Raw genomic sequence first — 25,566 nt, 5'->3', positions numbered from 1 at the left:
TGCTCTGCCCATTGACCTTTACAGAGCAATTCCAGTGACTATGGCTGATGAGTTACTTCTGATGTACCAAGAGGCCCTGAAGAGAGGAGTGCTCCCTGCATCCATGCGTGAAGAGCTAATACCAAAGTCCGGGAGGGACCCACTGGAAGTGGCCTCTTATCACCCTCTGTCCCTATTAAATGTGGATCAAAAGATACTAGGGCAAATACTGGCAAACATTTGTACCGCCACCTCCCGAATCTGGTCGACCCTGGCCAATGGGGATTTAGCACTCGCAGAAACGCTCTTTGAAGCCTATGCGGGCTAGTGCATGTCTTTCATTCACCCTGTCTGGATCAGGATCAATATGCTCCAGCCCTCCAAGATATAGAGAAGGTGTTTGATTCGGTCAGTTGGGAGCACATGTGGTAAGCATTTGAAAGAATGGGGCTGGGTCTCATGCTTGACGCTTGGGTAAAAATGCTCTATCCACAACCACTGGTGCAGGTGTGTACGGGGGGCCTATTGTCAGAGGTGATCTAGCTGCAGCGGGGAACCCCTTTGCTGTTCGCCCTGGCAATGGAGTCGGTGGCATGCAGGTTGCAACAGGTGCTGCGCAGCTGGGGAATGCAGGTGGGACAGACGACCCATGTCATGTCATTATATGTGTCTGAAGTCATAGTTTATCTGCATAAGCCAGCCATTTCAGCCCGATCAAATTGAATGTGATGAGGCAGTGTGGAGAGCTCTCTAGACTAAATGTGAATAAGTCGAAGTTTGCATTGTTTCCTTTGGGCCAGCTGAGATGGACAGAAGCCGCCCAGCTTCCTGAGGCAGGACGCCCTTGGAACACGGACCGTGTTTGTTACTTGGGTACGCATGTTGCGCACAGGGCACAGCAGTGGCACACCTTAAATATGGGGTGCCTGATTGCTAATCTTAGACAATCTATTAAAGTTTGGAATCCTATCAAATTTTCCTTGATGGGGCAAATTGCCATAATTAAAATGCTTGTGCTTGCTGCCCCTGTGCCTTTATGTACTGCAGGGAACCATGTACAAGAAACCCCAGAGTGTCTTCTGGGAGCTGGGCAGGCTTGTGGTGGACCTATTATGGGTGGGGAAACGCTGCAGATTTAGGCTTGCCACACTAAGGCTGGAGTGGGATAAAGGTGGGATGGAAGTACCGGACCCCAAAGTGAATTACCCTGCATCACACCTACAGCACGCAGTACACTGGTTCGATAACGAGTGTAAATGGGAGAAATCCCTACTAGCTGGTACTGAGGGAGACGAGAAGGGAACCCTACTGCTGCATGGCAATAGAACATCTGGGACGATGCCACACGTACTGAGAGTGGTATGCAGGCTCTAAGAGCAGATAGTGCAGGTGGTGGTCCGCTGGGCACCCATACGCCGGAGTTGGAGGTGTGGAAACTCCAGCCTTTTGCGCAAATAGCTCAAACCACGGCCATAGCTTGCTGGTGGGAGGGTGGCTGTTTCACCTTAGGTGACTTGTATCCATCGGGCTGGTTTATCACTCTACACGAGGCAACGTAGATATTTGGCCTGGGTAAGGGCCAGATCCTCCAGTATGCCAAATAGCGGCCACGGCACAAGAAATATGGACGAGGTTTCCAGATGCCCCTGAGCCTACTCAGACACTTGTTGCACTGCTGACACTGGCGGGAGGTCGGAGGCTCATTACTCATATATACCGCACTCTAAAGGCAGACAGACCCATGTTTCCCTTCAAGATTAAGGGGACGTGGCAACAGGTTAGTGAATTCCCAATTCCGACAGAGGAATGGACCAGGATATCATAGGGAGTGCGTGAAGTCTCTGCCAATGCATGTCTCAAACTCACTCAATACAATATATACATATCACATACCTCTCACCCAAGCACCTACACACAGTTTACCCCTCTAGGCACACAGGGTGCGGATACACATTGGCAGACATTGCGTGGAGCTGTCCTCAGATTGTAAATTACTGGGATGAGGTCCTGGGGCACCTACATAATGCTACAGGGTGGGCGACACCTAGAGAACTGAAACAATGCCTACTGGGGTTGGTGTCTGCCAGAAAAAAACATGAAGCCTAGTAGGAAATTTGCACTGCTTGGACTAACTCTGGCCAAACGGCGGATAGCAATAAATGACTGAGCCCAAAGCACCCCCTGATGGCGGAATGGCTGAAGGACAAGAAATAATGGGCTGGGGCGGAGAAGATGACAGGCTGGCGGATGGCCTGCTGGCATGGGGTGCCATGGTCTATTACCTTACTGGAGTCAGCACACTGCCACCACAACTGCAGCGAGCGAAGAGGGAATTACCCAGGTATTGCGCTCGAAAAATGTGGAGGGGGAGCAACACCATAATTAAGAGGTCGGACACGGACAATGGGAGCTGGAAAGAAGCTGTGGGGTGAACTGCTGGGGTTAACCTGTAATGTTTGGAATCCTACGAAATGCGAACTATGTAACAAGCAGAGCACGGGAGTGGATCATCTTTAAATGCAATTTCAAGTTATGTTGTGTTCCGAGTGGTCTTCAAGGCATTTGGTGTTGTACACTGGGGCAATTGCAATGAGGGACCCCACACAGCGACACTGGTCATACTGTGGGGGGCTATGTCACTGGATATGGACATACTGAACAGTGATAATTACATAATTTGGATATGTATAAACACTGAAATGCCAATAAAAATATATAAAAAGAGAAAACAATTGTTTGCTCTCTCTCTTAAATTGACTGAATTATCTGATCTGCGCCAGTCATTCTTGGTAGAACTATCATTACAAAAACTCAGTCTTACATGACAGCCATTCTTTCTCCTATCTGCGTTATTTTATCATTCACTCTATTTTGTGCAAAAATGCATACTGTATTTATTCTCATGATCATTTTGAATCCAAACATTTTTTTTTAATCTTGTAGTCAACTGACTGGTGAACCAGACGTAATGTTCAATATACTGTTTTAACGGAATCGTTTTTACTTTTGCATTATTCTTGAGCTCTAAGGGCAAATTTAAACAAAGTTTCCAATAAATTACAAGAGGATTCTTGTGTCGCCTGTTGCCAATTTTTATTCAGTTTAGCATCTTAATCCTTGTATGCTGAGACTATTTAAATATGAAGACCCCCTTGGATCATGTTTTGCCTGAAGCTAACTTGTGAAACCGTTTTCCAAACTTTATAAACGTAGCATTTTCATCTTTGAGTTGTGACTGGCTTTAGGGTCCTAATGATCATTTAAAAAAAAAAAAAAAATACTCTGTAAATGTCTAGTACTGGGCAATTTAAGCCTCCAGGACACACCTGGTCTTCATTCCGCAAAGCTGAGCGAGTTTCCACCTAACATTTGCTTTAAAAGGATCTGGTAGTCATAGACGTTAGGCCTCCAGTTCATGCAGTTTGACCCTCTGCATAGCTACAGGCTTGAGACTAGACAATTACATGACTGAATCACACAGGCTGATTCAACTACAAGGGGCACTAGGCATCCTAGAAAGAAGAAAGTATCCAAGATTAAAAGGGAGGAGCCAGTGAGCAAGACAACAGATGTAACCCGCTGGCAAGAAGCACGTAGCGGCAAGGAGATACATCATCAGCACTACAGCGTCTACATAGCTGCCGCCTACCTTGAAGGCGTTTCTCCAGGCTGTTGGCCCGCTCCACAAGACTGAACAGCAACGACTGGACTTGGGCCTTGGTTTCAGAGACAGGCTGCTTGAATAGGTCAAAGGTCGTTGTCCACGTGTCCTCCTTGATGCTCAGAGAGGCACGGCTGTCTTGCAGTAGAAGACTGGTGGTACCGTGGTCAAAAGCTTCTCTGGAGAGACAAGTGACAGAATAAGAGCGATACACCCAACCCTCAAGCACTTACAGTAGCACCAGCAGACTGGCAGAGGTTCTACTGATGCTAACTTTACAGAAGCAACAGGTTGGTGGTGTAAAGTGCAGGGGGCAACATGCACAGAATTTGTGAGCACACTGTCAGATTCTCAGATGTGAAATAACACAATGCTGAACGTGTGTTCTTGGGGGAGAATGTACATCCTGGTGATGCTGTGTGCAAGACATCCTTTTGACAGTGCTAGTGTTGTACTAATTGTAGACAGGACACTTCCATGGGTGAGAGTAAGAACAGCCATAGAAAGCTTCTTGCTCTCCTGTTTGTGCTTGTGTGAGGGGCATTTTCCTTGCTGCTACTTACACTCTTGGATCAGTGCGCGTATTTGTGCATGATTTGCAGTTGCAACAGTTCTGTGAGTATGGCATGGGCACTGAACTGTGTGATATTGGGGAACCAAATGATATGCCATGGTTAAATTAATGATGCAGCAATGAAGAAACCAAGCATGTGCATAATATTTGCTATTATTCGTGAGGCACTTAAGTATTTTATAACACACTGATCCAAAAGACATCAGAATGCTTTAAAATAAATAGTAGGTTCCTTACGAAGAGCTGCACACATTCTGCAAATATTATTCAGAACGTTATCTGTCAACAAATAGTGTTTTGCCTTTAATAGAAGGACAAAGAAACCATCTTACCAACAGTGCCCTTGCCAGTGCCAAGTGCCAACAATTGGTTACATTCAACAGAAAACAAACCTACCTGAACACCCTTCAGAGATGTAGCACATGCAGTCTATTTTTAGTTCTGGCACAGCCCAGAATTTTTGTTTACAGAAAAATCTTAGTGGGCTTCAAGTCAGCCCCCTTTGACTATAGGTTGCTCTGGGTCAGCCTCCTTCAGTCATTACTTTTAGACAGTGAGAATTACATCTTGAATCAGCACATAGGAGTATTTCTCACTCTAAGGCTTAAGCTACTGGCTTACGTGTATTATTCCACCTCCCAAGGGATGCTTGGATTACAAAGCCTAGAGATATTGTTTTAAGGAGCAACTGCTGGCTAGGTGTTATTAGCTAATACATCTTTTGAATTAAAAAAAAAAGGACACCATATAAAAAAAGGTGAAACATTATTTTATTCAAAATTAAGACCTGACAAATGTTACAGCGCGTCCACATACTGCTTTAGAGGATGCTTCGTGAAACTGTTCCTTTCTATGCGGCTTTTGGGTTTTAGGGTTGAATCCACCTTTCTTTCATGGGTTAGCCCATCCCTGTTCTACAGTTTACTTCTGCATGAACATCCATCTGTGTGAGGCACCAGCACTGCTGGTGCATCTGCTGCCACGGTTGCTTACACACAAATTGCACTTTCCTTCACTGCGTCTTCTTTGTGCACTACTGCCATCTCTCTGCTGTATGCTAAAGTGAAAGAGGGGTTTTAGTCTCCTGCTGCCCGTGCTTTAAGTCTACTGGCATGGCTGTACCTAACATGCTTACGATAAGTTAGTGAAGCATGAACAGCTGTGGTCCATGCTGCATCAGTTTTATCTGGGTGGACGGTGCATGTGGTGGTGGCGGACCCTGTACAGCTCCTTTCTGTGCTGTACTTGTTCTGCCTGTATAAAGATGTATGCGGTGCTACTGCCCATTCTGTACAATTTCTGTGCATGAAAGATCTTTGGGAGAAGCTTGTACATTGTTGCTGCCGCCCATAGTCTCCATATAGATGGCCCAGGCTCAGCCTATAGCGGCTGTGGGAGTAGACCTGAACCCAAACTTGCAGGCTTTGTGATGATGCCTACTGAACAGGGCTCTAGGACTCACCCTTGCCTTCCTACAGCCGCCCCGTGCTTCTTGTGAAATCCCAGGAACATGACGATAGTGACCTTGGATGCCAGCGGTAAGGGCACCATGGTTACAAGAGAGATGCAACTGGGTTACAAGCCTTGTACTACCTCTTTTCAAAACGCTTGGCCATAGCGCAGAAACACATCCCACTCAAACCTGTTTTTTGTGCATCTTTGGAGCAATTATCTGCTGCTTTCATAGCACAATAACATTTTCAAAAGCACAAAAAATTGTAAAGAAACGCCTGAAGGTCATGAGAAGAAAGGCACTCAATCGCCATCAATCTGCAGTGCTTTTGAATGCCCTGAATTTCATAGATGCTTAATATTTGGTTCAACTGACCAAATAAATTAATGGCTTTTAACAAAACTGCAATACTTTAGAAGCACCCCCCCCTTTTTTTTTTTTTTTTTTACATATATCTATGTTGCCAAAGTCATGCAAAAGTCAAGATATAGAGCAAAGAATAACTGATCATAAATACCGATGAAAATGATGCAACAATTACAAATGAAAGAGAGGAGGAAGGAGTCGAACAAGAGCAGAATAAAATACTTTATGCTGAGACCTCAAGATCTCTTACGTACAAGCCGGTCAATGTAAATGATTAATCCCAAATTAGAGAAAGCAATGGTTTACTTTTTCTGCTCAACATGTGGACGACCCAAGTATCTGATGTCGATTGAGAAGGCTGATACTCTTCCTATGCGAGACTCACCTGAACTTGCTGCAATAGTCCTCAGTTGAAAGAACCCCAGTTAGATATTTCTGTAAAAAAAAAAAAAAAAAAAAAAAATGAATTAATGAGTAAGGTTTGCGAACAAAACATTACACCAAGTGTGCGAGTTTCTAGCCAAATAACGTCTACTAATAATAATGAGCACTCACTCAATCACTGATCTCAAGGAATAAAGGATTGCAGGATATGGCCTTATGTTATCAACCATGAAGCGCTATCTCACCACAACTTCAGCATTCGTGGTCTGCCCAAAGGTAAGGAGACGAAGGATATGAAAGCATATCTGGAGTGCTCTCTCACTACATCTTCAACATTGGTGGTCTGCCCAAAGGCAAGGAGATGAAGGACACGGGAGGGGTATCCCAGTGCTGGCTGAAACACTATGTTGCATAAAAAGGACTGTCCGACCACTCTGCTGTGGAGGGAGACCAGGGGTCCATTCCCAGGCCCCCAGGGCTTGCTACAATAGTGATACGAGGGGCGCAAGACTTATCTTGCGAAGATTCAGATCCGGAAGTTGGCAATTCTAAAGCTTTCCTGTTTTCAGACTATACTGCAACTGTCCAGCAACAACATAATTCACTGACAGCAGTAAAAGCAGAGCGGCAAAAAATGAACATAAGGTAAATGCTCCTCCTTCCTGAAGAGTTGAAGGCACTCTCCTTAACTGAGCCAAGCGAAGCATGGGATTGGGCTGAGAAGAAGGTAGCATCAAGCAGCAGCAGGCTGACCAGGCATGATGATCTAAGAACAGCAAATGACCTTGAATATTAAAAAGTAAAAAGGGCACATCTCACGGCGAAGCTCTGTTCAAGACTCAACCTAAACACAAACACAGCGGGCACTACAAAGAGCACATGAGCAGTAAGGGGTTGCATTAAATACAAAGGTACTCTGGGTTGGTCAAATGGCCGCGAAAGCCATGGCATGCAATTGAGTCCATAAACTTGTTCACCCCATGTAGCGAATAACCAGTTTTGAATAGTTTTTATGTTCCTTAGCTACATGGTTGGTTGTGGTGTTATGTGATTGCATGGTAGTTTGAAAACCTGGCCCTCGTGCGGGTGGGCAGTTGTTGTTTAGGACGGAGCAATGATTCGGGTAATCAACAGTAGTACCTTCTGCAATAATGTTGGTCTGAGGATGGAAGCAATGTCAGCAGGCAGTCCTTGGTATTAGCAGATTCGTTCAGGGGTAGAGGGCAGCAACAGAAAGTTGAGTACACAGACCGCAGGCTGTAATGCATATCACACATATAGCTCTATACTAATACTATGGGAAATGAATCATATATTTATCACTTATAATGTCAATGGCCGACTGGGTCTTTGCTGATCAGGGGGACCCCCCGATCTGTGTAGACAGAGATGCGATGGGCGGGGAGGGATACAAATCCGCCTTATATACCCGTGCAAGCTTGAAGACATTGCCAGTACACACAGGAACGGTAGTGAGAGCATAGAACGACGCCACTCATTTTTTGGGTTGGGGATCTACTTTGACTGCCCGAAGCCCATTGTGGTGCAGTGATTTACGGGGGATCTCAGGGTACTGGGCGGGTTTCGCAGATGGTCTTTACTGGGATTAGACCACCTTGGCGATATCTGAAGGGGCCAGGCACCAGTGACGTTTGAAGTCCTCCAGCAAGAATATGCTTTGGCGAACACTGAGCGATACAGGTACCTGCAGCTGCAGCATACTTTGCCCACATGTCTCGGAAGGTGAGCAATTGCCAGAATCAGCCCCCCAAGAAGACCGCCTCCTGGCGGAACCATTGGAAGTCAAGGCCATATCTATGATGTATAGAAAATTGATGAACAACTCCCCAGACCCAATGATATCCCTGCCCACTATATGGGAAGTAGACTTGGGAGCACTGGATGATGAAGATTGGGCGGAGGTGAGGCAAAGTCCCAGGGTAGTGGCGCTTAGAGCCCAGTTCAGGCTGATCCAGTTGCAAATTCTACACAGGGTGCATTACTCCAAGGTAGTGCTGTGCAAGATGGGTGGGGCACAGACCCCGCAGTGTTTGAGGCGGTGTGGGCATGGACATGCCCTGTGATACAGGCTTACTGGTGGAGGGTCTCATGGGTGGCAGCCCAGGTGCTTGGGAGGGTGGTCCCTCTGGATCCCAAGTGGTTTCTTCTCAACATAATAGGGGAGGAGTCCTGGACAAAGCATCAGGAACTGTGGTTGGCCGTGGCGGCAATAGTGGCCACGCGCAACAATGCATGTGCTGAGTCACCACCCAGCGTACAGGAACGGCAGTCAGACGTGGATTGGTGCTGGGGCGCGGAAAAAGTAATATACCAGAGTAGGGGATGCCCGAAAACGTGGGATAAAATCTTGGGAGGGTGGGATACCTATAGCAGTAAGGAGTGATTCTCTGTAAGGGAGCACATCACTACAGACTGGCTCTATTAGAATATTTCGCCTGAGTGGTTTCTGATCGCAACGCTACTCCTCTGATGGATTGACAACCACTATAATTTGTCTCTGAGTCGTAGACGTATGCTGTGTTCTTTATTGCCATATGCCACATTGTGCAATAGCTGTTTATGTTGCTTAATAAAAAGATTTATAAAAAATATGTAATGTCAATGGCCTGGGACACCTGAAAGAGACACCAAATACACACATACCTGAAAAGCAGTGGTATAAATGTTGAAAAACTCCAAGAAGCTAATCTTACGAAGGGAAAGAGGTGAAACTGCATCGTGTGTGGAGGGCCCAGCTCCACGATACAAGTCATCTAGTTTACGTTAAGGGTTTCATCACATTGGTACAGCCATGGATCATGTGTAATGTAGGTGATCAAAAGTCGACAAGGACAGACACATGGGCATGTTTGGGAGGGCAGAGGTTACATGGCAAGCTACTGCATATAATGGGTGTATATACCAACATCGAGCAAACCCAACTTCTAAAACAAATCTCAAAACAGCAAGACACCCATGGGGCCCATACATGATAGAGAGTGACTAAACAACATTATAAATGTAGGTAGATATTGAAAGGGCTCATATACAAGTACTGGGTGAGTGCAACAGGTAGAAAACTGTCCCAGAAAAGGATGGAATGACTAAGGGGGCGGAAATGTTGGACACATGGAGATCAATTAACACGCCAAGTAGAAAAGACTCCTACTACTCTCAACTACACACTTTGAACATTCAAATTGATATGTTCTTGGTAAAAACACAGCTAAGAAATGAGATTCACAGGGAGAAGTATCTTGTGAAACCGTGGTCGGACCACAGCCTTCTAGTCATGTCCTTGTATTGGGGCAAGAGGCTGGCCAAACTGCCAACATGGTGATGGCAGCCAGCGTTGTTAGAGGTCACAGCTTTCAGACGTATGTTAGCAGAATAAACACTGCAGCCCTTCTGATGAAAAAACAAGCTGGAAGTCCTGGAATATGAGGCCCATATCCCGCCTTTTATGGCTCAACCTAAAAAAAAAATATAAAAAAAAAGACATACACATAGGTAATCCTGCGAAAGGCTAAGACGCTGCATGTGGCGATCACTTTCATAAAACACACTGAAGGACACAAAGTAACCATGCCGGCTGGAGAAGAACAAAACCTTCACAGAATACTATGAGCAAATTTATATACCATATGAAACAGCGGACAATGCAACAACACAGCCCTCTGAAGGAGAAGCAAACTTGCAGAGATTGTCACCTAAGCAGGCAGAGGAGCTCGAAGAACAGATCTCCATAGAAGAATTAGAGCTAACAATATCACAGATGGGATGGGCTACCTTTGGAATTCTACAAGGTATTCAAGGGGACTGTTAGACCAGACAGCCTTAGCATGGTCATCCCCCAACTTTTTGCCTGCCTCCCTCCACTTTTCTGACACTGTTTTTGCTGGCTTTAGGACTCTGCGCACTTTACCACTGCTAACCATTGGTTAAGTGGATATGCTATCTTCCTTTAACACAGTAACATTGGTTCATCCCCAATTTACATATTTCATTTACTTATAAGTCCCTAGGAAAGTGCACTACATGCACCCAGGGCCTGTAAATTAACTGCTACTAGTAGGCCTGCAGCACCGATTGTGCCACCCACTTAAGTAGCCCCTTAACCATGTCTCAGGCCTGCCATTGCAAGGCCTGTGTGTGCAGCTTCACTGCCACTTCGATTTGGCATTTAAAAGTACTTGCCAAGCCTTAAACTCCCCCTTTTCTACATATAAGTCACCCCTAAAGTAGGCCCTAGGTAAATCATAGTGCAGGGTACTTTGCAGGTAAAAGATGGAACGTGTACACATGTATTTTATATGTCTTTCTAGTGAAAAGCTCCTAAATTTGTTTTCCACTATTGTGAGGCCTGCTCCTTTCATAGACTAGCATGAGGACTGCCCGTATATACTTTTTGAGTGGTAGATTCTGATCTGAGATGGGTAACCAGATCATATTTAGTATGACCAGAATGGTAATAGAAAATCCTGCTTATTGGTGAGGCTGGATTTTTTATTACTATTTTAGAAATGCCACTTTTAGAAAGTGAGCATGTCTCTGCACTTAAAAAACATTGGTGCCTTACAGCCTCTCTCCAATCAACATCTGGGCTGGTTGACAGCTTCCTTGTGTTTTTTACCCAGACAACCACCAACACAGGACACTCAGCCACACCCGCAATCATCTGCATATTGAATGGATCTTCCTGGGCTGGAAGGGTGGAGGGCCTGACACTTACATTTCAAAGGCCAGTGGCCCGATCTCACACAATGGACTGCCAAATCCCCTACTGGGTCCATGGCAGACAGGGGAACTGAAAAGAGGAACATGCACTTCAAAACCACTCTTTGAAGTGTCCCCCACTTCAAAGGCATTTTTGGGCATATAAACAGGGTCTCTGATCCCACCAACTCAGACACATCTGGACCTACACCTGCACTCTGTCAAGTGGAACTGCCTGGCTGCCTAAAGGACTCATCTGAACTGCTTTGTTGAGAAGAACCTCTGCCCTGCTGGCCTCTGACTTTGCTGAGAAGGACTCTGCCTTCCCCAAAAGTTCTCTTCAGCGGCTTGGATTGAGCTTGCCTCCAGTTTTCTGAAGTCTCAGGGCCCAAAAGACTTTATCTCTTCAGGAAACTCCTTGTGCATCGAAAATCGACGCACCGCCTGCCGAAATCGATGCAAAGCCTGCATTGCGACTGAGGAATCACCACACAGTCGACCAGAACGACGCAGCCAGACTTCCCGATTGGACATTCAACACAGCGCCTTTATTCAGATAAATACTATCTCTTTTTCTAAACCTGTGTGATGTATTTTTGTGGTGTTTTCACTGTGTTACTGTATGATTTATTGCACAAATACTTTACACATTAGCTTCTAACTTAAGCCTGACTGCTCAGCCAGAGGGTGGGCATAGGATAATTTGGACTGTGTGTGTGACTTACCCTGACTAGGATTGTGGTTTCTACTTGGACAATGGTATATTCCTCTGCCAACTAGAAACCCCATTTCTAACATTGGTGATCAGCAATGAGGATAGGACTTGTGTTTGTGCAGTGTCATATAATAGCTACATGTACACTACCACCCACAGTCAAAGATCATTTTTTTTATTTGTTTCTTTTTGGTACAAATTTCCCTGCTTGACATTTTCTAATCTAAATCCTACACAAGATGTCTCTGGCTGTGTCTGCAACTGGAGCTGGAGAGTTTGACCTAGCCAAGATGGAGACATATACTGTCAACCAGCCAAAAGGATAGGGGTACCTACCCGTGGAGCTTCCAAGAAGGAAGAGTACCATAAGGTGCAGAGGGCCTGGGCAGAAGCCCACTCACAAGAACATGTTGAGTTGGGAGAGCAAGTGGATGGCTCTCCAGAGGATTTACCAGCAGTAGTGGGGGGGGAGGTGGGGGGGTGACATCCCTGATTTTGTTCCTCCTGTGAGACCTAGAAGCAGTGTCTTCCATTATGGGCCAACCGCAGAGGAAAGGAGGGAGAAAAGAGAATTTCAACTAAGTTGGCAGGATTAAAAATAGAGGCAGAGGAGAGAAGAGCTGACCCCTGAAAAGTGTCAAAGATTCAGGGACAATAGCAAGCTCCCCAACCAAACCTGGGTAGACTTTACTGATTTTTCCAGTATGGCACTGAATGGATGGGGCGGGGCAGTAAAGTAAATGATTACATGGGTTTGTGTAAGTTGATCCTGAGAGAGCATTTGCTCAGTATTTGCTTTACAGAGTTGCAGCAGCACCTAGTGGACAGTAAGCGGACTGATCCCAGGAAATTTGCTGAGGAGACGGACCTCCCAGATGCTAAAAAAAGGCATCTGGGAGGGACACCCACAAAAGGTGGTCAGGGTCCTCAACAGAAGAAAGAGTGGGGAGAAAAACTTAAAAATAAGGAGTTCTCAAAAGGTCCCCAAAATAATTCTCAAGGGAATAGTGGTAACTGGTCCCAGTCTGAGTATAAAAAGAAAAGGTTCTTTGACAGTAAGATAAGGAGGTTTGTACCCCAATGCATAGAGTGCACTAAGTATGATCACTCTGAAGGCGAATCCAAATGCCCAAAGAGGGCACAGCCCCCCACTGGAGGACAGAGACCTGGGTTGGCTAGTGTGGAGCTTGGGGATGAGGTAGTCACAGTTAGTTTTGGGGAATGGTTAGAGGTAAGCCTGGTGTCCCTGGGAATGCAGAAATGGTGCCCAAAGCCCACATGCCTACTAATACTTCCAAGTACAGGCAGTGGGTCACCATTAATGGGCAACAGGTGGAGGCTCTGCGTGACACAGAAGCAAGCATGACAACTGTCAAGGGTCAGCTGGTGTCAACAGAGCAGGTCCTACCGAACACATTCCACCAAGTCATAATCGCTGACAATCATGAGGGCCATCTACCGGTAGCTCTGGTTCCCTTTGATTTTTGGGGGGGGAGGGGTCTCCGGTATGCTGAGAGTAGCTGTGAGTCCTGCCATGCCTGTAGATTGTCTGTTAGGCAATGACCTTGAGCACACTACCTGGAAGGAGGTAGCGCTAAGGTGTCACTTGGAGATGTTAGGATTGCCTGAGTGGGTCTGCATGACCATAAGGTCCACGGCTGCCCGGGAGGGGAGTCAAGGGCATCCGGAGCCTGTAAGAACGGCCCGACAGCTGCCAAGAAGATGGTCAAGGGACATGGGAAAACAGTCCCAGAGGTTCCCATGGTCGTTGACGGAGTCCCTGAGGAGGAGGCCCCTGAGCCAACCGGGGACATCATTGCTGCCCTAGATGACCTACCTGAGCTTGCTGGCTGGCAAGTTGGGGGTGGGCCAACCAGGGAAGAATTCTGCAAGGCGCAAAAAGAGTGTCCCACTCTTGAGGGCTTGAGGCAACAGGCCTCAGCCCAAGCAGCAGGTGAAGCATCTGGTGATCACCTTATCTATTGGGAGAATGATCTCCTTTACAGTGAGCCTCAGGTACCAGAGGCTGGGGCAGCACATGTGCTGGTGGTCCCCCAGTGTTACCAGGCCTTCCTAACGACATTCCCCTGGCAGGACATTTTTGGCAAGACAAGACCTTTGCCATGCTTGTCACCCACTTCTACTGGCCCCTAATGCAGACGGCCTCAGATGCATTCTGTAGATCCCGTCCTACCTGCCAGGCCAGTGGGAAGACAGGGAAAAGGCTCAAGGCCCGCCCGATACCACTCCCCGTAGTTGCCACCCCCTTTGAAAGGGTGGGCATCAACTTTCATTGGTCCATTGGACCCAAAAACTGCCCTAGGCAAAAGGTTTATCCTGGTTTTGGTGGACCATGCCACCTACTATCTACAGGCAATCCCTCTGAGGACGGTGACTGCACCAGTGGTGACCAGAACTCTGATGGAAATTTTTACCCGTGTGGGATTCCCAAAGGAGATTGTGTCTGACAGAGGCGCAAACTTCAGGTCTGTATACATGAAGTCCATGTGGGATGTGTGTGGTGTGACCTATAAGTTCACCACACCCTATCACCCTCAATCCAATGGTCTTGTGGAGAGATTCAACAAGAGCTTGAAAGGCATGATCACAGGCCTCCCTGAGGCCATGGGGTGTAAGTGGGACATCCTCTTGCCATGCCTTCTCTTTACTTACAGAGAGGTACTCCAGAATGGAGTAGGGTTCAGTCCCTTTGAGCTTCTCTGTGGGTACCCTGTCAGGGGACTCCTAAGCATTGTAAAAGAAGGGTGTGAAAAAGCACCCAAGAAACCCCCCCCAGGATGTGGTCAGCTACATGCTGGCCCTCAACAACTAGATGCACCACTTCTGGAAGAAGGCCAAGAGCAACCTCGAGGCCAGTCAAGAGGTTATGAAATGCTGGTACGACCAGAAGACCACCCTGGTGGAGTTTCAGCCTGCGGACAAAGTTTGGGTGATGGAGCCAGTAGAGCCTAGAGCTCTCTAGGACCACTGGACTAGCCCATTTGAGCGTAAAAGGGAGGCCACTTACTTAGTGGACCTTCAGGCTCCTGGGAACCCCCTAAGGGTGCTCCATGTGAATAGACTGAAGCCTCATTTTGAGAGGACTGAAGTCAACATGCTTCTGGTGACAGAGAAGGGTGTGGAGGTGGAGAATGAACCTCTTCCCCAACCCTCTCTGCCCAAGAAGGTGATGGGTCAGTGGAGGGTGTAAATTTCTCTGCCTCCCGGACACTGGACCAGCGAGAGGACTGCTATCAGTTACCGGAGTAGTACTCCTCCCTGTTTTCCCAGACCCCTGGTCTCGCACACCTGGTGTCCATGATACGGACACGGGAGACAGCCCCCCTGTAAAGAATAAATTGTACAGGTTGTTAGACAGGGTGAAGGACAGCATCAAGGATGAAGTTGCCAAGATGCTGGCTCTGGGGTAATTGAGAAATCCAGCAGTCCTGTCCAGCCCTGTGGTGCTGGTACCCAAGGCTGCCACACCCAGTGCCAAGCCAGAACTTAGATCTGCGTGGACTAATGGGGTCTCAATTCTGTCACTAAAACGGACGCTCGCCCCATCCACCGAGCTGATGAGCTCGTAGACAAGCAAGGCGCTGCCAAATTCCTCAGTACTTTGATCTCACATTAGGGTACTGGCAGATCGCCTTGACTGAGGGGCCAAAGAGAGATCCGCTTTTTCAACTCCCAAGGGACATTACCAATTCAGAGCAATGCCCTTTGGTTTGAAAACTGCCCGCTACCTTCCAGTGGTTGGTTAGCGGGGTCCTGGCTGGTAAGGATGCGTTCTGCACAGCTTATGTAGATGACATTGCCATCTACAGTTACAGATAGGAGGAACACTTGCTCCACCTCCAAGTGGTGATCCAGACTCTGCAACAGGCAGGCCTGACAATCAAGGCCAGTAAGTGCCAGACTGGGCAGGGTTCCGTGGTGTACTTGGGACACCTAGTAGGTGGTGGCAAGGTGCAGCCCCTACAGGCCAAGATTGAGTTAATCACGGCCTAGTAACCACCTAGAACCCAAACAGAAGTGAGAGCCTTTCTGGTCCTCACTGGATACTACTGTAGGTTTGTTAAGGGTTATGGCACCATAGTGGCCCCCTTAACAGAACTAACTTTCAAAAAGCAACCAAGGTTGGTGAATTGGACAGAGGCTTGTCAAAAAGCCTTTGACTCCCTGAAGGAAGCCATGTGCACGGCACCCATGCTCAAGGCCCCGGACTAATCCAAATAATTCATCCTGCAGACAGATGCTTCAGAGCATGGCATAGGGGCAGTTCTAGCACAGCTGAATGAGATGAGGAGGGCCTAGACCAACCAGTACCCTTTATTAGCAGAAGGCTATTACCACAGGAACAGAGGTGGAGTGACATTGAAAAACTCGACACTAAGCATAATTAGAGATGGATTTTCTTCTAAATGCAATAGCTGAAAATACTTTACCAGAAGTACCCCTGGAAACCTACAACTGACACACATTTCCTCGAGTACTGTTGGAAACGTTTGTGAATTCGAAAAATCTGCACCCATGAGAAAGTAAGCCTACATGTGTGCATTTATTCATTTTAACATCTAAGCTCAGAATGCAGGTCATAAACAGGGAACCCATCTCACTTGCTAAATGGGCCTTTAGGGGAAATATGCAATTGGCTGCAGCTCTTTGCTCAGGTGTCTCAGTCCTCCAACTAAAGGTTGATCTGACTTGATCAAAGGAGATTGTGCCTAAAGAAACCCTCAAGCTTGTTTGAAGGCAACATGAACTCAACTCCAGACACATAACAACTGAGATACAATGGCTAGCGAGGGTGATAAAGAAGAACAGGTCTGCAATGCAGGAAATATAAGAGACCATGCGTTCTACCACTGAATCTAGGAAGCATCCTGCAAACCTGGGGCATACAAACAAGGTATCCCCTCCGAAACCTCTCATGCCTCTAACCACTTCTTCCTTCACAGACACAAAACACTGTTAGTCATGTCGTACCCTAGCCACAGGCATGGTGACACACAGTGTAAGGAGTATCACAGTAAGTAGACCACGAACGTCCTGCAAAGTCTAGCGCTATACTGGGAGCATCCATAAAGTCACACAGAACAAATGGCCTGGGACTATAGACAAGGAAATGAGGAGCAGGATGGCTTCTGGAGACCAAACCGGTAGCTTTTCACCCTAAACAGGTTGAGATACTTACAAGAAAAAAACAAGACATGCCAATCATTACAACAAAAGCAATATTAATCGCTACAAAGTACAGCACCACATTTATCCAAGTAATAGGATAAGCATTAGAATGGGTGTCAAGTGACTGACAAGGACAGCTACATTTGCAAGAAAAGCGAAGTTGTAATATAGGGAAGGCCAGCAATGTTAGCTTTGGTAGGTCAAGTTGCCCCTGTACTGTTCATAGAATACAAGTTAAAAGGTGCAAGGTCACCAGTGGGCGTCAAGTACTTTGACAGCATCGGATTTGCCACCAACAGATGGTGAACTGAATTACAGATTTCATCCATAACCAATTCCAAATAGCAATGTTCCTAATGATGCACGAAGAAGCAAAAAGCTCATTTCAGAATGTATGGAATTGATGCATTTGCACATAAGCCACTGAAACGCAATGAACTAACTAGCACAAACCCCTGGGCATGCTAGTAAAACATGTTTCCCATAAAAAGCATCTATCTTAAAGCAATGTCAATATTTTACATCGTAACAGTTTTTTCAAGACTCAAAGGGAAGTTTGAAAAAATAAAAATACAACAACAAAAAACCGCCTCAACGAATAATGCCTCTGCCTATTAACAGCCTCATTGCGAGTTCCAGATTAAGTCCAGAATTTACAAGCAGGTGTACCCCGCACCTACATCTGGGAAGTACAAGACAGTTTCCTCAAAATGAGGAAGAACAAGTTGAATGGAACATGCTGGGTTGGGATACACTTACGTTTCACCCATTTCTTGCCTCCTCCACACGCCCCTCTTGCTCCTCGCCCATTTCCCACTCTGTCGCTTTCTGCCTCCCGCACCCTTAGGACCTATTTAATGGCAGTCACAGAGCACTTCAGCCGTTAAGCATGTGACTGCCCCAACGCCATAGAACTTACCTGTTTTTGGACCTCCCTCAAGCAAGGCTCTTTTGGACCCAGCTAATGCGCCTAGAGGCCCTGTCTTTCTCCTCTTTTTCCTCTCGCCCATATTTTTTTGTTTGTTCTGCCATGGCTTGTTCTATCACTTAATTGTCTATTTGCCGCTGTTTGTTTTTGCCACTGTTCGTTCTGCAGCTCCTTACGTCCTACACGCATTCCTTGTGCTCCCTGCCCGTTTCCCATTCTTCGGCTTTACGCGCCCGTCCAAGCCCCACCTGCTGCCCCCTATCAGGACCTACTAGTGCAACCGTGCTGCTGGTAATCACATCTGCGCTTGGACCGTGCCCAGTGCCATTACTCTGGTCCTCCACCTACCCACCACTACCCTGCTACATCCCTCCACAACCCCTATCCTGGCCGCCACTCACTGCGCTGCTGCAGTGCTACACCACACAGAAGGAGCCTTCCACAGCACTTCCTGCTCCTTCCCTCAACCCTCACTATACCCACACCAACGGCACTCCACCTGCTCACATGTACACCAACCGCCAGAACACCACTCCACACTCACGTGCCGGCTCCTCAACACTCGCTCGCTCTGCAAACACCCAACCATTGGACTCTGAAACTCATTGCCACTGTTACTCGAAAAACAGAGAGCAAGTAAGATAGTGATGCAGAGTATTAGGCACAGAAGTGGGAGAGCCAAGTCAAGGTTCCCAACCAACGGCTTCCATATAACCATCAGTCTCAGCATTCCAAGAACATAACCCTCCTCCGACCATTTACAGGAATGTCCCACAGCCTACAACACAATAATGTTTACTAATACAGCAGACAACACAAGAGAACAGATATTAACCAAGGGTAACAATGGCAACACAAAATGCACTTCCCATAAGTGTCCAGCAGTAAGGAGTCGAAGGAACAAACTTAATGTTGGTACTGATGGTGCTATATGGTTGGCTACCTTGCTACCCAAAAGGCAGAAACATGTTTTCACCAATACATGGTAAATATGAAAAATACAACCACAGCAACCAGTTCTCTGGTTGTATTGTTCAACACCAGAGAACAGGTAGGGTTTTCTTAAGAACAAAAATAACTTTTACTAGTTTCTTCTTGTGTTTTGCCTTGTCACCAGTGTAGCTAAGGGAGTTTTATGCAATAATTAAACTTTTGCAGGTACAAAACAAGCTTCCCCTTTATTTAAAAGTGTATGTTGCTACTTTTAAAAGGATAATAGGTAGAACACTCTACCCTGAGCAGATTTGTTTCAGCTCAGACAAGGGACTAATTGACACATTTGGTTGCTGAATTCACTGGGCATCAAACACACGAAGATCAGAAAAGGCAGGCAGAGCTACTGATACTCTGAAAGCACTGGAGCATACACAGGGACATTGTAAATTATGAGCTTGTGACACAGTAAGGCCATTCAGCAAAAGGACATTTATTTACAGATCTAAATTACCATGAATGGCCTCACCCGTTACCAAAATCGCTGCACAATATTGTTTTTGGGGTACATCATCTCTTCACCATCATAACGAACACCATTCATTCAATACCTTTGCACATCTTTAGTCAGTTCTCAATGCCTACCTGCTCTTCCAAGGCTTCCTTTGTAATTTCTGCACTCCAGAGATCGATGGCATTTGTTACACTGAGAAAACAAAAATAATTTTATCATAATTTTTATTTGCATGTGTACAGGAATCAGGATGTCCAGGCACCAATACATCTTATTTGAACATTTATAATCTCAACAGGAGGAATAGAGGGCATACACAAGGGTCTTGTGCTGGGCTTCACCAGTTCAGAGATGAAGCTTGGGGGTGGGGCTGGTCAATCGCCCAGAGCCGCCCCAGACATCTACAGACTGTTGTGCCCCTGTATTTAATGCGCAGATCTGAGCGATAATTTACACTTAAATGCAAGCCAGACCCATAGGTCGGGACATTGCCTGTTCTGATACTGGAGGCGTTTTGTCCTTCACATGCTCCTCTTATGCTTCCCACATTTCCGCTCCATCTGTCTGGATTCCATCATCCCACAATGCACAATTTGTAAAAGTTTATGTTAAGCTTAAACTGTTTAATAAACATTGTGCTAAATTAAAAACTCGGTCATTAGTTTTTTTTTTTTTTTTTTTTAAGAATAATAGATCACTGAACCTATTTATCCATAATAAATCTGTCTACGGGTCTCAGGAGCCCCCCCCCCCCCCCAACCCAGCCCCTTTAGAGCAGTACTATAAAATCCCCCTATCTTGCATAAGGTGCACGGCTACTGCTCATGTCCACAAGAGAACGAAAGAGATTTAACTAAAAAAATAAATTAAAAAAAACGAACTTTTGTCCACCTACTAATAATATACCTACAGTGGCCATTTACAGCAAGTCAGGACAAAACCTAGACCTTTTAGCACTAGTGCTAAATGATCCCAGTCTATGGAGTCAAACACCTTCCCAGCGTGGAGCGACATTATTGCAAACATATTTTTATTTTATATTTTGTCTAGACAGTTATAAAGTCATGTAAGGTTCAGCCTGGACGATTGGCCTGGGACACAAGCTGTTACCCATTCCAGTAGTCTTGCTGCCAATATCTTTGCCAGTATTTTAGTCTCAGTATTAAGCAAAGATATTGCTTTATACGAGGAACATTTATCCCTCGATTTACTTTCCTTTGGTAACACTGCAATTATTGCTTCCTTATGGACTCGAGCAGTTCCTTCATGTCTAAGATCTCCAGGAGAATATTGCCCAGATGTGCACCTAGCTGTGATGAGATTTTTTGTAGATTTCTGCTGAGAGACCATTTGGGCCATGAAGTCTCTAAGTTTGCAGATGTCTTATTGCATCTAACACTTCGCCCAGTGTTAGTTCTTTGCCATGGCTATGCCGGTCTTCTCCACCTAATACATAAAAATGTTGGCTTCCCAGGAATGTGACTCTCATTCATTTGGCCTCGTACATCTTCTCATAATGGTCCACAAATTCTTCTGCAATCTTGTTATCAGTTTGTGTCTTGACACCATTGCCTTTAATTATTTTTCTCACCCCGGGGGGGCGTGGCAAGACGGCGGCCGCAATCTAGAGAGCTTTGGGCTGCCGGCCCAGATATCTTTACACTATCTTGTACCCACGGATGCGTCGAGCCATAAGGATCGCCTTGGGGTGCGGGTGCCACGTGGTGGAGCCTGGGAAGCCATTTTGCACAGCCGATTGGGCCACATATCACTCCACCTGCAATGATGAGCTGAGGCGTCCGGGCCCGCACCCAGAGTGAAACAGGATCGTCAGACCGGGTGTGCCAGCGAGCACACCCGGCCCAAATCTGCTTACAAGAGCTACGGAGGTGACAGCGGGGGAGCCGAAGGTACATTTATGACTGCTGGAAGCCACACGGCGGACGAGTTGCGGTGCACCGACTCACCTCGATACGCGAGGCCTCTCGCAGGGGTGCCGCACGACCGGCAGTGCGGCCTCGTGGATGTGGTGGGCCCCGCCCTGACCAATATCTTCGCAACTGGCTGGGGGCTCTTGCGACTCCCCCGGTCTTGGGCTCCCCACCTCCTTGCATTTTAAGTATTCCATGTACTAACAGCCCAGCTAGACACACGGGTGTGAGTGGTGCAGCAGCTCTTTAGTGCGTGTCCTCCTTGAACTTGATGAAACTGGCGGTGCAGCCCTTAGGCCACTGCACTGTCCCCCTGACTGCCACCAACAAGAGAGAAAGGATAAGTCAGCTGGCGAGAGATATTGGTACTCCACATCTTTATTCTTTGTACCTCCCTATTGTGGGCTTGCTGCCTGCGGACGATACCCATCTAGAGTTTCCCCTGGACAGATGCTGCAACATGGGGGCCCACACAGCACCCTGTGCTTTCGCCCACTGGGAAGGGCCCTGACTTTCACCCCAGACCAGTGGAGCTGCTCGTGCTGTGCTGAAATAGGAGCGCAAGCGGGAGCTGCTGCCTCTGAAAATTGATAATTCTGCCATCTACAGGTCCATTGATTGTTGGAGACTGGCAAAGTGGAGGGGCTGTCTGTGCTGCATACTTGGTGCCCCCAGGGTGCAAGCAGGCCCTACCCAGGTCCTGGTCTCCATTGTACGCTTGAGCACATATCTGCTGGTTCTTGCTCCCACCCGCCGCCCACTGTGAGGGGAAGAAAAGATCGCAGAGGGGGGCACAGCAGAAAAAGGATTGATCAATTCACAGCCCTTGATTCGAGTATGGGATTGTCACATCTGCATCAGGAGCCCCCAGGCGTCACTTAGGGTCCACCCGGCCCGACTATCGCTCGACTACTGGCCACAATAGAGGCCTCAAGTGCAGCTGTGCAGGCCAAGATAGAGGTGGTCTCCCTGGATGTGAGCCTCCTACGCGCAGATCTCTGTCAGGTGGTAAATGCACCATATATAATGAACAAAAGGTTTCCAGACTGACGTGGAGGTGCTGCATTGGCATCCTTCTCCACCAGAAGGAGCACGTTGCAGGCCAATACTGAGGACGCAGATGGCCGTTCACATCGCTGCAATCTGCACTTCACAGGCTTTCCGGAGGGCGTTGAGGGCCAAAGCCCTGAATGCTTTCTTGAGCGATGGATTACTGAAGTCATCCCAGCAGCTCAGTTGTCCACATGTTTAGTAGCTGAGAGGACTCTTGGCGCGTTGGTGCCTCTGCCTCCACCAGGGCCCCCCCTACACTCATTGCAAAGATTCTCAACTATAGAGACAGGTACGCCGTTCTTCACACGGTCCGACAAGATGGGGACCCCATATTTGAGAACCACGCTATCCGTATCTTTATGGACTATACCCGACAAGTGCAACAATTGCGCCAGTCTTTTGGGAGCGTTAAACAAAAACTGAGGACTATGGGACTCCACTACATGCTCCATTATGCAGTGAAACTGAAGGTACTCCACGACGACCGCTCACACTTTTTTTTACAACCCAGGGACGGTGTGGGATTGGCTAGAGATTCATAGACATGATAGAATCCCCACGTCGACTCAGACGACTGCGTGTGGGCCTCCTTGTGGCTCCAGGTCAGGTAGGGGATGAAAAAGAGAAGACAAACCTCCCCGGTCCTCCCTGCGGGTGGTGGTTAGACATGATGGCGGACTGTTCTAGCAAAGCTTATTTGTGATTATGTGGGTTTAATGGGTTGGGGATATATGGGGATACACCAGTTGTGCAGAAGTGTTTACTCTGCGGGTGGAGTAGGTTGTTCAAGTTCACATTGTTTTTTATTGTTGAAGCAGGGATGCAATGGTGGACAGGTGGTGGCGGGGGGGGTGGGTGTTCAGGCTAGGATGCTGTTCCTTCACAGGGTTAAATGGCTACAAATTATAGAATTGCAGCCTGTAACGTGTGGGGACTGAACTCCTACACCAAGCTATATATGGTCCATACATACCTTCGATGGCAGAGCATATAGATTGCGCGTCTGCAAGAAACGCATCTCCTAGACAGCGAGGCGCAGAAAGTGCAGAGGAAATGGAGGGGGTAATTCTACTCAGCTATGTACTCCAACTATGCCCGGGGTGTATCTATATTGGTAGCGCCTAGGGTTCCATTTAGGATGCAAAGTTTTACGGCGGATATCGAAAGTAGATAAATTCTGCTCTGCAGTATACTAAACGGATGGGAGGTTTGCCTTCTAAATGTGTATGCACCCAACGCGGATGACGGCTCATTTTATTTAGGGCTAGAACGCAAAATCCTTCCGTATTTGGGGACCTCCCTTTTCTGGGCTATGGATTTCAATTGTATACTGGACAGTGGGCTGGACCGTCGCCCACACAGGTCAGGCACAAAGTCTCACATTGTGATGGCACTGCGCGCGGTAGTGAATATGCTGGGCTTCTTGGATGTGTGGCGCTTGATGCATCTAGCCAAAAAAGAATATACATGCTATGCCCCAACCCATGACGCACATAGCCACTTGAATAGGTTCCTAGCTACGCCAGATATAGTCACTCAAGCGATGTATATACGGATATTGGGCAGATTCCTTTCTGATCATGTACCACTACTGCTGGACTGGGAGGTGGGCAGCAGGAGACCTTCAGTGCCCATATGGAGATTACGCCCAGAGGCAATCACAGACCCTATGGCATGACTGCTCAAGAGGGAGAGGCCGCCCCCAATGATCCTTTTCCTGAGACACCACGAAGGCTACCTCGCTAGGACACAGGTCGAGGTCATCCTCCTTCTGAGAGACCATCTTAAAACTGTCTACGATGCTCAAGGAGTGCATCACTTTGAGAGCAAGTGTATTCCTGACCCACCTGCCATTCCCCCATTTAACGGGGGAACAAGCGGGGCATTTAGAGAGCGACCTCTCACTGGAGGAGCTAGGAGAGGCAGTGTGAGGGATGGCCCGAAGTAAGGCGCAGGAGTTCTACCAGACCTATTCGGGGCTGCTCCTTCCCCATCTGCGCGAGGTACTCCTAGAGGTGCAAGAGCACGGAGAGTTACCACAATCTATGTGCGAGGCGCAGATAGTTCTACTTCCCAAGCCAAACAAGGACCCTGGGGATACCAGCTCCTATGGCCCTCTGACCATGCTGGGAGCCGATGTCAAAATTCTTTCAAAGGTCCTCGTGACAAGATTGCGTGGAGTGGTCACTCATCTGGTGCATGCCGACCAATGTGGGTTTATGCCTGGTCGAGGGACACACATGAACTTAAAGGTGATTCTCTCACATGCTGCATTCAATTGCGAATAGTGACCTGGATGCGGCAGTGGTCGCCGTAGACATCAAAAAGGCGTTCTATACTCTCGAATGAGAGGTCCTTTGGAGAATGGGCCTCAGACTGACATTTTTGTCCGGGGTGAAACTGCTCTATGAGAGCCCGATGGCCAGGGTGCAGACTGGCCCACTGGTGTCAGAGCATTTTTCCAATGAAGGAGGTACCAGGCAGGGGTGCCCCTTGTCTCCACTCCTTTTTGCCTTGAAGATGGAGCCACTGGTGATATGCCTCTGCCATGATAGGGCCAGGTAGGGGATCGGAGTATGGGGTAATACACAAGTCGTCTCACTCTATGCAGACGTCACCCGCTCCGAACAGTCGGTCTGCGAGCTGCTGTGTATCATGTCTGAACTTGAGGCGGTGTCGGGCCCCAGGTAAATAAACAAAAGATTGTATTATTCCCAATGGCTGAATTGGCACGGCAGACCTCTGCAGGATTCCCAGTGGCTGGGCTTTTTTGGGCGACCGATCACTTTCGAAATCTAGGAGTTCAGATAGATACTGACCCAGGAATCCGATACAGCCTTAAAATGGGCAGTGTTCTTCATAGCCTGGAGAACTCCATTAATTTCTGGGTGCGCCTGCCATTATCAGTCATGGGCAGAGTCGTGCTGTGTAAAATGGTGCTTCTACCTTGTTGCTTGTACGTTCTGCAAAATGCCATGTATAAAATTCCTCCATCCACCTTTGCTCCACTTAAACTCCTAGCATCCCTGGTGTGGGCAGGCAAACACAGCAGAGTCAAGCTGGATCTCCTAAAATTGGATACGGTTCTTTGGGGTCTGAGTTTACAGGACCTCAGATTGTACTGTTTCACCAGCCTGCTTCAATACGCTACTCTGTTGTGTGTTGATGG

General features: G+C 47.3%; 1 protein-coding gene across 2 annotated transcripts in view; it reads right to left on the bottom strand.

Annotated features, from left to right (window-relative positions):
- PAXX (PAXX non-homologous end joining factor) overlaps positions 1 to 25,566 on the bottom strand; it is a 92,746-nt gene that overhangs the window by 47,765 nt on the left and 19,415 nt on the right. For both annotated transcript variants that reach the window (XM_069241447.1, XM_069241446.1), the window contains exons 2-4: positions 19,545 to 19,605; positions 6,419 to 6,468; positions 3,629 to 3,819 (exon numbers count right to left, since the gene is read on the bottom strand). In XM_069241447.1, the coding sequence (XP_069097548.1) occupies positions 3,629 to 3,819; positions 6,419 to 6,468; positions 19,545 to 19,605 (302 nt within the window). The remainder of the gene's footprint in view (positions 1 to 3,628; positions 3,820 to 6,418; positions 6,469 to 19,544; positions 19,606 to 25,566) is intronic.

The sequence above is a fragment of the Pleurodeles waltl genome, chromosome 6, assembly GCF_031143425.1.
Source record: "Pleurodeles waltl isolate 20211129_DDA chromosome 6, aPleWal1.hap1.20221129, whole genome shotgun sequence".
Taxonomy (NCBI): Eukaryota; Metazoa; Chordata; class Amphibia; order Caudata; family Salamandridae; genus Pleurodeles; species Pleurodeles waltl.
The sequence above is the reverse complement of the archived record's forward strand: the minus strand, read 5'-3'. Positions and strand labels throughout refer to the sequence as shown.